This window comes from Glandiceps talaboti, chromosome 16, assembly GCF_964340395.1.
Source record: "Glandiceps talaboti chromosome 16, keGlaTala1.1, whole genome shotgun sequence".
Classification (NCBI taxonomy): Eukaryota; Metazoa; Hemichordata; class Enteropneusta; family Spengelidae; genus Glandiceps; species Glandiceps talaboti.
Genome location: NC_135564.1, coordinates 6,529,107 through 6,542,539, shown reverse-complemented (window position 1 = coordinate 6,542,539; position 13,433 = coordinate 6,529,107). Strand labels below are relative to the sequence as shown.

At 35.7% G+C, this 13,433-nt stretch overlaps 1 protein-coding gene across 2 annotated transcripts; it reads right to left on the bottom strand.

The window, feature by feature from the left end:
- Positions 1 to 3,025: 3,025 nt before the first annotated feature.
- LOC144447306 (UBX domain-containing protein 4-like) lies at positions 3,026 to 13,245 on the bottom strand. Of its 2 annotated transcripts, XM_078137234.1 has the most exons (11): positions 13,104 to 13,245; positions 12,607 to 12,712; positions 11,824 to 11,852; positions 10,970 to 11,088; positions 10,328 to 10,519; positions 9,662 to 9,954; positions 9,066 to 9,230; positions 7,509 to 7,611; positions 6,856 to 6,987; positions 6,075 to 6,340; positions 3,026 to 4,997 (listed from the first exon to the last, which is right to left on the bottom strand). In XM_078137234.1, the coding sequence occupies exons 1-11, from the start codon at positions 13,183 to 13,185 to the stop codon at positions 4,856 to 4,858; spliced, it is 1,629 nt and encodes a 542-aa protein (XP_077993360.1). In that variant the 5' UTR covers positions 13,186 to 13,245; the 3' UTR covers positions 3,026 to 4,855. The 2 variants fall into 2 exon arrangements, with proteins under 2 accessions (XP_077993360.1, XP_077993361.1); XM_078137235.1 differs by lacking the exon at positions 9,066 to 9,230.
- Positions 13,246 to 13,433: the final 188 nt, after the last annotated feature.

The following is a 13,433-nucleotide window of genomic DNA, read 5'->3' as shown; positions in this document are numbered from 1 at the left end:
ACATCTATTGACAATTGAGAGAGAGCATAGAAAGTTATGTAACTTGCAAAGTGCAGGATTTCGGTAGATACAGGTATGGTACAAATCTGATGGGTAGTGTTGACGCTGCAGTGCTATGCATAGTGTTTAGATTCAAAGTACCTTGAATTACATTACATAGATATTTGACAGTGGATTTTCATCTATACTGTCTTTAGCCTGATGAAATATTCTTAGTATTATTTCAAATTGGATACTGAAAATGCTCAGAAAGGGACCATTTTGTCAAAATCGCACAACACAATCCATATTTTTTTCCGGGTTCATCAGTCTTTCAGTATACTTAAACAGTCACTTAAATATATATGATTTCTTAATTTACAATTGATTTTAGCACTATGCAAAGCCTAACTGACTAGCAAGATTTGAACTGGTGGGCCTTACAAAACAACTGAAGTACTGTATGTGTATTAGAGGATTCAATAAGTCTCTAGTGGAAATCATAGTAGTTTAGTAGCAGTAGTGGTAGTAGGCAAAAGAGCAGACAAATCATGACAAATTTCTCCAAGCGGGTCTTGTTCACAGCAATGATGATAATAACAATGATGACTATGATGATGATGATGATGACAAACTTGTATCACTCACTGATCACTCAATCAGAATATCTCACTTTCTACTGGTGCGAGCCTTTTTCTGGCAAAGTTTGCAGCGTTGAATGTGTTGTATACAAAACACAATAAATTGTAAAGAGAAGAGAAAAGACATTATTTATTTGATGCTATCATATGCCTGTGCCCATATGTGTGTGGTCTGTAGTTTCAAATGCCCAAGTGAAACAATAAGGATCAAGTGCCATTGAAATTCACTGTCAGTCAGCATGGCAAAATCTAAGTATCTGTCACCTCAATTCCAAAATGTTGTGGTTTAAGATTTACTTCAGGATTTTATGAAAACTAATTTCAACATTTGTGTAATTTTTACAAATAATCCACACAACACAATCAAACATCTAGATGGGCATAGTCATATGATATCTTAAAACAGGTATCACCTCATACCTCAATGGTTAGTTTGTATCAGTAAGATGAAGTAAACTTCATCACGTTTGATATAACTTGTATGCCTTGCATCATATGTGATAACAGTCATGACAACTAATTATGTGAACATGAGAACCTCATGCCAGCTGATCATATTGCAGTGATAACCAGCTGATCAAATGGCAGTGGTCATATTGAGGTGATAGCTGATCATATGGCACTGATAACCTGGTCATATCGAGGTGATAACCTCATGTCAACTGATCATATGGCGGTGATAACCTCATACCAGCTGATCATATGGAGGTGATAACCTCACACCAGCTTATCACATGGAGGTGATAATCTCAACTGATCTCATGGCAGTGATAACCTGGTCATATGGAGGTGATAACCTCACACCAGCTGATGATATGGAGGTGATAACCTCATACCAGCTAATGATATGGCGGTGATAGCCTCAAGCCAGCTGATCGTATGGAGGTGATAACCTCACACCAGCTGATGATATGAAGGTGATAACCTCACACCAGCTGATGATATGAAGGTGATAACCTCACAACTAGCCATATGGAGGTGATAACCTGTTATAATAAATGACACTGAAATACAGGCGTGAAGTCTTTATGACAAACACAAGCATGACATATACAATGTACAATGAGAATAAAATCAGATGCAACTTGGTGCTTCACACTAGAGTCAACACCATAATTACAAAATAATTGACGACTTTCAATGAACTTCTTCCATCCATCCATACTTGATAACGATATAAAGTATCAAGTAATTTAAGTTAAAAAATAGAAAACTACACTATGCCAAATTGTATAGACATGAAAAATATGATAACTTAAATTTACAAACAAATCAACAGTATCTCATATCTATTTGTGATATTCTAGTCTTTTACAGATAAGTAAGACATGTTCAGATATTACATGGTCGCAGTTTTCTGTGTCGTGTTAAACTTGAACTTAAACGGTATCTTTTCAAATTGGTCTGACAAGCTTATAGACCGTTACATCATCACAGGTCAAAACTTGACATTTTTAATTCACATTTTACTTGTGTGTGGCAAGTTTGCCAATGAGGTTGTTTGCTCTTATGTTACGGAAAAAGAAACTTTATTAAAATTCTGTGCAACAGTTTTGCCAGATCCAAGTATTTATTATCATTAGAAGTTGAATGTGTTTGTATTTTTCAAATGAATTTGTTGTGGGTCTTGGCTGAAAAAATTTAAAATTTATCAAGATGTTATTTGACTTTCTAAGTCATGTTCTTAACTTATACAAGTCTACTTCCACATTGTTGGAACTTTATAATAAAGCACTTGCAGTATTTGCTGGTGTAATTTATCACTTTTTTGGAATTAATAAAATACATGACACGTTGGGTCATGTGGCAGATTACAAGCTAACTTTGTGTGTTGTTTCTTTTCTCCAATAGACATGAGTTCACTGTTGTATGTATCTTTTGCAAAGCTCCCAATACACACATGAAGCCCATAGAAATAATGTTAGTCTGGGGATTAAAAATACCACACATCTGGTTAATGTTATTCCTATGGACTTCACACTCTTCATGAGATTCACCACACATGTATTTGTTAGCCTTTCCACTGAGGTGATGAGCAACTCTGTAACGTTCTCAACCCTGGCGGTATGTTATGGAGCCACTCATCAAGCCATACCACCAGACAGGCTACTACTACTACTGTTGGTTGCTATGTACAAAGCCAACAACTTCCTGGACTCACTTAGGTGTGAAAACTGTAGTCAGTCCAACCTCAATGACAGCCAATTTGGAGACATGGTCATAAATGATAACACTGATGACATCAAATAAAATATGGTATCATTGCAGATTATCAAGTCAACTATAGGTAAAGTTACTTTGAAAGAAAATAGATTTTCCCAACTTTCCCAACACACACACACACACACACACACACACATACACACAAGAAACACCAGATGTCATGTCAAACTTGAAGAGCATGTATGTTTATTGCAGAATACTTCTGTACAGAGAAAAACACATGAAATTAGTGTTCACATGTATCAGAAAATCAATTCATGACATCCAGCAATACATGGGGCAAGTTTTGTGTTATTACAAATTCAATCGAGAGAAACTGTGCAAGTACAATACTATGACCTTTTGTTAAACATTCTCAATACTGTTTTCTGTTGTCATACATAATAAGCCTTCTGACTTCAATACATACAGCATACAGAAAACAAAGCTCCCCTCCATTTCGGATTTGATCAGTGACGGCCAAAGCAGCCAATAGAGGGCGCTATATAACATATGGGGTATCAGACTTCACGTACAGTTGGGTGTTGTTCTCCATTGCAAAGGTGACAGCATAACATTTGAATACCAAAAGAATTTCAATAAGTTTGCTATCTCTTAATGATCAATAACTAAAGTGTAATGAAGGAGGGCATTACACAAATCACTTGATTAGATGTGTTTGATCATATATATATATTACAGATGAGGAATTGTTGAATATTTTCTGTTAATCTATCGATCATAAATGTAATATCTACACGGAAAAGAAAATAACAGCACAAATTCAAAATGCTAGCACTGGTAACTTTACTATTTTTAGAGTCACGATCAACAGTACATGTGAGTGCATTAGCGCCCTCACTCACGCAAGGGCACAGTACTTTTGTAGCTATATTTGTAAGTTTCACCCATTGCAGGGGAGGGGTGTCTCTGCGAGGGTCCTACCCCCACTTTGAAAAAACATTATGGTGAAAGTGCCCAGGGTACTGACTCAGCTCAGTATGGTGCTTATATGTAGGTTTGATTGCTTTTACCAAGTAAAATACCATGGCTGTAAAAGCAGAGAAACTGTAAAACATGACAGGAAGCGACATCAGACATCATAATTATTCAAAGTATCCACAATAATTATATGCAAATTAAGCTAATTAATATGCATATATTTACACAAATAGCTTGTCAGATCTCTGCATTTCAGATATAATACAGTTTGTGTACAAAATTTGAGTATTCATCAAGCAGTCATTGAGATACTAATGATGTGGTACAGACAGACAGACAGACAGACAGACAGACAGACAGACAGACAGACAGACAGACAGACAGACAGACTTAACTATTACAAAAGTTCCTTATCACAGAACCTTAAATACAAGAACACAAATGACTTCTAGGACTAGTCTGTGTCTGTTGTAGTAATAAGAACATCAAATAACCAATCTTTTCGAACTGATAACTATTTTATGTTGGCCATCAAAATTGATATTTTCAACCACAAAAAAAAAGAGAGAATGCAGAAAATATTTTCTGACTATCAGTGCATGGCTGTGAGTATGTTTTATTGACAATTAAATGTATTAGTCCAGGATTTAGCTGCAGTAAAATCATAAACTTTCAATAAGCTTTCAAACAACAGTGGCTACACTGAATGGTCGGAATGCAGACATGACCAGTATATTGGGACTAGTGATCAAGTGATTTGTACATATTGAATACATACAGTACAACTAGTTAAAAAATGTGCTGGAAAGATCCCAGAGGAGAATAAACCAAACACGGTTCCAGCTTTGAGTCTAGTAAACTTGTATGTAAATTATGCAAATGTTAATGTAAATCAATAACAAATCGTGGGTATTAATTAGCATCCCTATCTTATCATTGAAGTGCAGACATCCTAGTTATGGACCACCTAGGTATGTTCAAAAAAGTTCCCAGTTTTGTCTTGAAGTTGAAGTAGAAGCATATTGCATGCTTGTAGGTGGTGGATTCAACTTCCTCCCCTTCATTGTAGGCTGTCTTGATACACACACAACTCACATTTGCTGAGTTGAATTGCCGTTCCATGTAGCGTTCTCATCATCACTGTCTTCATTGTGTGTGGAAAACCTATGTATGTTACCTTCTTGTCTTGATACGTTTCCTTGGTTTGGTGCCGTTCTTCTTCTCATGTAAGAACTACAACAAAATAACTAGATGTTATTCCACCATATTTTTCTTCATTCAGCCAAGAAAAATATGAGTGACCTAAGAGGCCTTCATAGCAAATCATAGTGACAAACCTTAAGTCACAAGTATTTTCTGGCTGAATGAAGAAAAATATTGAAGAATAACATAATTATACCAGTGCCAGTAATGTCAAAGAAAAATCGGGGAAAGTAATGGTAATTTTGAATGTTTTGACTATTATTTTGAACACAGCAAAACCAGTGACATAGACATGCGTTGTTGTGACGTAGAACGACCAGAGTATATATTTCACATTTTGTGTTCTGGCTCATGCATGGTGTAAAGGAAATGTCGTTTATTAAATATCATAAATATATTGTAATGTTTGATTTTATACTAACATCACAGTGCCATGAAATGACAGGTTTATTACAAAAAGAACCACAATTTTCATGAATCACTGTTCATTTTTAATTTAGTTTTTTTTCTGATTGAGCTATTAATCAAGAATGAAATGAAGACTGGAGAAAGTGAGGTGGCTAGCTGATAGTCAAAAGAATATATTTGCAATTACGTAATATGAAGTACAAATTTATGTTATTTTACGATATGCAAAATATTTCCACTTTACTCCTAATCTTGAAATGAATCAAACCTAAAGATAACTTCATGACATTCAGGTTATGAAAAAGACAAAAGATTTGTATAGTTTGGCCACTAGGAGTGATATTGTGAAAAAGATTTTGAAGTGGACTTGGGGCAACTGTCTAGAAAGGGTTGTTGGCTCCTTTAAAACATTTAATTTTACAGTATTCAATGGCTAAAGTTGACAGCATTCTCAATCACTCCACATATTTCAGTTCATTTCATTTTCAAAAGAATGTAATTTCTAGGAACTTGAATTATTCTGGGTGTACTTTGTTCCCGGCTTGCACACTTCAAGTACAGCCATAATTGTTATCAATCAGTACACAATACTTTAGACTTCATTTTTCCTTATGTAGGGTATTCTGTGCAGCCCTTCTCTAGTGACTAAAGCCATTATCTGAACCATGACACATTGAGAACCAACAACTAAATTATTACCTTTTTGGTCTGGCTGGTCTGCTCGTGTTTTCTTCTTGTGGTCTGGGTGATGATGATGATGACGACGATGCTTGTGAAGTTGACTGTGGTTGTTGTTGTCTCTGTGTTTCCTCTTCTCTTTGTCTCTCTGCAGATGTGTCTTCAATCGGTGGTGGAGATGAGAAGATACTGACCACAAAGCTCCAAATCCACATGAATGGAGCAAAGATGAGGGAGAAGATACCGCCACCACCACCAGAATTAGGTCTGGGTAAGGATTTTGATCCCTGGTGATCAAAACAGAGTAAAACATTTGATGTCTTTTTGAGATTACAACGACAGTACAAGCTTTAGCCATAAATCCTCCAACTGTAGGGTCTCTGGAGTATCCAGTCCGGTATAAATTTTTTGTTTCCCAATACAACCGGGATAAATGACCTTTAAACTCGCTGATGCACATAACTAAGACATGGTGCATGTGGAAAAAGCTATGTATGAATTCTACTCTCACAGATCTACAAAAAGGCCAGGGTCAAACATAGGTGAAAAAGCTATGTATGAATTCTACTCTCACAGATCTACAAAAAGGCCAGGGTCAAACATAGGTTGTCCAGGGCAATTTTTCAGTACACATAGGTCAAGAATATTTCACCTGAAATAGTTGTATCCATTTATCAGTTACTTCACCCAAACATGCATATCAGATAACCACTTAACTTTCCATTCTGATTGAGCAGATAGGTTTATTGCATTATTTTGATTTGAATATACCAACACCATGATGTAATAATTACTAACTTACTGGTAATACAATAAGTGATGCTGATGGCACAAGTTCAAGGTCTAACAGACTAATCTGCATATCTGTCTCTGAGAACCGTCTCCTTGGATACGCGGCTGACAAAGTAAACTGACCAAAGGTATTACCAATGTGCTGAAATTAACAGAATAATAAATGTTAGATTTTTAAAATTACAACAATGGAATGTATGCGCCGAATGCATTTTTAATTAAAACATGGTACGAGTGGGAGGTTACTATCTCATAATGTCATCCAGGAATACAAAACACTGTTGGTTAACATACAGTCCACTTTCAATGTATTACTTTCCAACTATAATTCATTACTTTCCCACTATAATTCATTACTTTTCATGTTTGAAATACTGATGCTGCCAGTTCAGATTAATAGCGCCCTCTGTCAATATCAACAACAATTTACTTTGTTTTCAATAGATCAGGTTTACTTGGCCAGCTAAGTTGCTTAATATCACTTCTGTAAAGAAGAGTATACAGTAGGTCTAAGTAATTAAATTTTCTTTAGAAATTAATTCTCAGAAAGATACACATGCAACAATATAAACAGATATCTCTGCAAACAAATCAAAACTGCTACCCTTGCGTGATTTAGAAACAACTTTCAAACACATGAATTCAAGATCTTCATATACTCACATCATAAAGGAATTTTCTGGCAGTGGCAAGCGGGCTTTCAGAGGGGAATGTGTGCATGATGGAAGAGCCATCAGGTAACCGGAATTGAATGCGAGTAGACTCCCTGTAAGAGTGAAAACAAAGCCTTGTCATGATAACACGACCACATAGTTCTACATACCTGCTCAATTTCGAGGGTGTTTTTTTTTAGTGACAATGAAATCATTCAACATGACCAATAGAATTTTTTGCAAGAAATATGAGACTGGACCTCAAACTATACAGGTACAATAACTATTGTCTGACTAGTTGTGCATCCCAAGATAGGTATTTCATTAGCCTTTGAAGGATAGCCTGGCAGGCATTCTCCACATAATCGGTGAACTCAGTGGTTCAAATTTTGCATTTTTGGCCATGCTTCATAATCTGTGACTGTGGAGGCCAATCAGCATACAATCAGTATATCACCTGTGTCCATATGTCACCAACTAGGACACAAGGGTAACTTAACAATATCAATATATTATAGGCATCATGACAGAGACACATACACACATTTACATACATCCATCTGTCTGTCCATCCATCTATTCAGCCATACACATACACACACACACACACACACACACACACACACACACACACACACACACACACACAGTATACAATATATACATACATACATACATACATACACACACACATACATACATACATACATACACACATACATACATACATACATACATACATACATACATACATACATACATACATACATACACACACACACATACATACATACATACATACATACATACATACACACATCATACACACATGCATGCATGCACACATGCATGCATGCATGCACATATACATCACATACACAGACACAGAGACAGACAGACAGACACACACACACACACACACACACACACACATGAAAGATGAAAAGTACACTACCCTCCAAGTGATACCTCTTTTGAGAAATTTGACAAACTTTTATTGCCATCATACACGTTGAATTTCTAGCAGATGTATTTTAACAGGACAGTTTTTACATTATTTGAATATAAATTTCTTGTCATATTTGATTGTAATCAAAACATTGACTTTTAGAATTACTGAATGTGTGAAAGCTCAGAATGTTTAAATGTGGCAATAAAAACAAATCATTCAAATTTCTCATTTCATTGATGGTATTTAGAGGGAAACAGTCCAAAACCAAGTAACACATAAGAAAAGTTGTTCTATTATTTAATGCTATCAATGGAACATTTTTGAATTATCGCTACATCATGTAAATTATTGTAATGTCCAATAGTTTGATGTCGTCATAACATAATTCAGAGAGATAATCTCCATCTACACAACAGCTTCAAACTGGAATTGCATTAGTTGTTTCAACCAAGTCATCGAATATTTTTAAACTAGACATGCTTTCATAATCTGATCAATACAGAAAGATTTTTTCTACAAATTATATTTATCAAAAAAAAAATTTTGGACTGTGACCCTTTAAATGGATGATCTAGTTTGTAGGCAACTTTGAACTATAGAGGGCAGTGTACTTACATCCTGGTCTTTGCTGCTTCTTGTTCAGCCAATGTCAGAGCAGCTTGTTTTGTTTCCAAAGCAGTTCTCTTGGCTGTTTCTTTCTCTTCTTGTAATTTCTGATATTTGGAAGCTTTGAGATTTCTGTCACTGTTCAACTGATCAGCTGTGTTTCTGATGGCATGACTACAAAGTTGACGTAGGCAAATGTAGAAAATATACACTTTACACGAAGGAATGATCACTGCTTGAAAACCTAACCAAATATCAAAGAAGGCAAACTGTGTGATGGACTTGTCGTTGAGGGCTACACCACCCCCCCCCCCCAGCAGAGTCTGGTAGAGTTGCCACCATATGATTTTACTACATGTACAGAGGTCATGTTATGGGTCAGCTCTCCGTGCAGCCATCTTATCACAATCGGCGACACTGTATTTTCCCCGACTCTGCTGGAGGGGTGTAGCCCTCAACAGCAAGAGGCTGGGTAACCAACACTGACTGTATGACTGATAACAGAGGACGGGAATAAATACATGTAGACCATGAAGAAGTAGGAGTGAACATCAAATACCGATGAGAGAAGATGACCCAAGAAGAGGGGAGAGTTTACAACTTACATTTTAGCTTGTTCTTGTTGTTGCTTCACAACTTCTTGTTCAGCTTTCTTTGCTTCCATCTTTGCTGCTTTCATTAGTTCTCTTTCTTCCTTTTCCTGTTGTATCCTTGCAGCTCTCTCTGCTCTGTCCTGAGCAATCTGTTGTCGTATTCTTTCCTTGGCAGCCCTGTCTTCTGCCCGTTGTTTTTTCAGTTCATCTGCTACCTGTTTAGCTTCGGTTTCTTTCCGTTTTTGTTCCGCCACCTGGACTTGCTGACCAATTTTTCTTCTTTCCATTTCTTTCCTAATTGATTCCTGGATGCGTGAATAAAATGATATAAAACAACAGAGAAAGATGTGTATTTATCCTATGGCAACAATATTGATTTCATGTACTGGTGTTGTTGTAGACTGAAATATCAGCCATTGAGGGCGCTCTTCTCATCCATTTCCACCGTAAGGGGAAGGGGATAATAAGGTCACCCCTGGTGGTGTATTGTTACAGTCAAGGTTTGTTCATTGTCTGAATTTCCAAGATTTTCAATGACTTTTTCAAAGAATAGGTCACCGGTATTTTTCTCAGCTGAATGAAGAAAAATATTGTGGAATAATATATAATTATATCTCAGAAAGGTATGTCAACAGTCTCTTCAAGACAGAATTTAGAATTATATATGTGTATGTTCACCTGCTTGGCTTGTTCTTCTTTCATCTGTTTTTTTTCATCAATCTTAACTTTAGCTTTGGCAACCCTGTCTTCCAGCGGCTCTGCTGAAGTTGTTTCTTGACTAGTAGAAGTGGTTGCTGCTGCTGCCGCTGCAGCAGGTTGTTGTGGTGGTGGTGGTGCAGCACTGGAAGTCTCCAAGGATTTTTTGTGCATCTTTAAAAAAAAAGTTGTCATTTATTTTGTCACTTTCAATCATTAGATCAGTGACATATTTTGTTTACATTTCAGTACTTGTATTATTCACAAACACATTATACCTTGAAAACTTGTAACCAAGGACGTGCAAACAATGCTATTTCAGACCCAATATTTAAATTACTAGTACTTCCGAAATACTTTTTCCCCCCAAATAAACTCCAGTGTCACGTATGCAAATTCCACATGGTAGTCAGAACTTGGAATGGGTAAGTGTTACAGTGAGAGCCACGCCACACATCGGGTTTGTCAACAAACATAGAAAAGTCAGAAATGCATATCAGCAGAATACTGAACTTAGACTCAAAATGGTTGAGACATTTACTGGGTAATCACATGAGACAAAACCAACTATCATAGGCACATGGTTCAAACAAAATTATCAAAAAGGAATAAATTAAGACTTACTTCAATGACTTTTTCAATTTTTGGAATAAATTCTTCTACTGATAAATGTCCCCCAACAACTTCCAGAGGAACACCATTGTTACCAATGAAAAATGACACAGGCATACAAACAACGGGGTCTGAACAAAGTGACTGAGTTAAGGAATATCATGGAAAAAATCAGTCATACACAAAGTGAGCAAGTTAAGGAGTATTAAAGTAAACCAGTCATGAACAAAGTGACTGAGTTAAGGAGTATCAAAGTAAACCAGTCATGTACAAAGTGACTGAGTTAAGGAATATCATGGAAAAAATCAGTCATACACAAAGTGAGCAAGTTAAGGAGTATCAAAGTAAACCAGTCATGAACAAAGTGACTGAGTTAAGGAGTATCAAAGTAAACCAGTCATGAACAAAGTGACTGAGTTAAGGAGTATCAAAGTGAACCATTCATGTACAAAGTGACTGAGTTAAGGAGTATCAAAGTGAATGAAAAATTGATGAAATATAACAATGTTGGTAAGATTTTTGTCAGCAGCAGACAAAGATCTTTTTCAGGTTAGCAGCCTTCTATTATAAAGTATCAAAAATTCACTCAGAAGGAAGAGAATTATCCTCCTCCAACACTCTGATGTTGAAGTACTACCTTCAAGTGACAAAATCTGAGATAGACACTGTTTATGATAATGGTTGATAATGTTGGTGTTACAGACAAAAAGTGTATGTGAATCATGTGTATGAGTCAGTAAGTTGTAGAGAAAAGATGATAGATAATACATTAAGATATAAAAAAGTAGTAATAATTAGATAGATGATAAATCCAGACAACCAACATCGTCATGGAAACACAGTCCTAAGAGAAGTGAAAAGGATACAAATTTGGGAGAACTGTTTACAGGATTCACTGCAAAGAGACAAAAAATTAAAAAATTCACATTTATTTAAAAATAAACATACACAATTAAAGGAGCACAGGCTCAGTTTAGACGGTTTTTGGATGCAATTTTTGTTGCCTACGAAGTGTTACATATTGTATTCTACTTACTGAAGCACACTCATTCGTTACTTGATACTGGTATAACTCAATCCTGGTATTTAGATATAATACATGAAAGATTTGATGACATAATTGTTGGTACCTATCACCAAATCTGAGGAAATTCTTGTCATTACATGAACAACACACGAGTTGGATGGTTGGTAAAAAGTGACACGTCATGGCTACATGAATCGTTGTAAACGCTATACTTGATTAGTTTAGCCATAGTTTTATGTAAAGTATTTTGTATTACTAACTAAAGTAAAAACTGTCTAAACTCAGCCTGTGCCCCTTTAACATATCAGCATACAATAACGGCATGTTTTCATAATTATAGAAGTCAAAAAAGATTATATATAGAATTTTTCATGATAATTCATTTTCCTAAAATCTAAAACATCATATGAATAACAATGCTAATATATAATATGTACACTATTATAGTAGAGTAGTACTACACACATGTAAGAATGCATATCATGATAATATGTCTATGTTCATATCAGATTCCATTATCTCAGGCACCTAGAGTTTAAGACCTGGGGAAAACACTGCACTGAGTATACAGAAATAACTGTCAACAATATTAATAAATAAACAGATGTGAGACAAGAGTTACCTTTCAGCAGATAATTTCATTGCCACCATATTGGCATCATTGCATATGCCAGTGACACCTTCACTTTCCCAGGTTTCTGACATGTTCTTCGAGGTTTCATCGTCCTCTGTAAAACGAAAGCAAAAACCATGTGAATTCGGTGACGGAAATTTGCCATTAAATTTGTTCATACATCACCATGTATGATCATGGATGTATTCTCACTAATACAGCCATGGTATGATGTAGTCTGTATAAGTCTAGATTAGGTCGAGATAAAAACATATGAACAAAAGCGGCCACATTTACGCAAACAGATTGTACCGAGTTGTATTTTCCATGATCAACTCAAAACATTTTGCAAACAATGAACAGATCTGTTAAAAATAAAGATGGGCAAAAATAAACGTTCAAAAAATGTTTGTTTTGTTGAGTGATGTAGCAAAATTTTGAGCATGTGTTGTTTTGGATCTGTGCATGTAAGAGGAAAACATCGAAAAAAACACCAATTTCCTTACTTGAAATAAATATAACAAAGACAGATCTTTGTTGTTTGGCTGAGTTTATAGCTGCTGGGATAGATCCTTCAAACCACCGCATCTTTTCAACAGGAGAATAGATAAATTAATATATAAGTCTTGGTGAGCGAAACAAGTACGAAACCGGAACCCGGAAGTCAACGTCGTAATTTCTAGCGCAATGATTTGTGGGAAATTCGAATGTCCGGGAAAAAAATATAAAATATTGTAAAAATATTACAAATACATTCATAAAATCCTTTTATATGAAATATATATATTTTCATGCCCGAGTATCCAGTGTTTATGTGACCTACAGGACAAAAAATA

Coding starts and splice junctions, on each gene's coding strand:
- LOC144447306 (XM_078137234.1), bottom strand. CDS start 13,185: ATGCGGTGGTTTGAAGGATCTATCCCAGCAGCTATAAACTCAGCCAAA. Junction 9,955..10,327: donor AAGAAGAACAAGCCAAGCAG/GTGAACATACAC, acceptor TCACGCATCCAG/GAATCAATTAGGAAAGAAAT. Junction 6,341..6,855: donor CATCACTTATTGTATTACCA/GTAAGTTAGTAA, acceptor TTTGATCACCAG/GGATCAAAATCCTTACCCAG.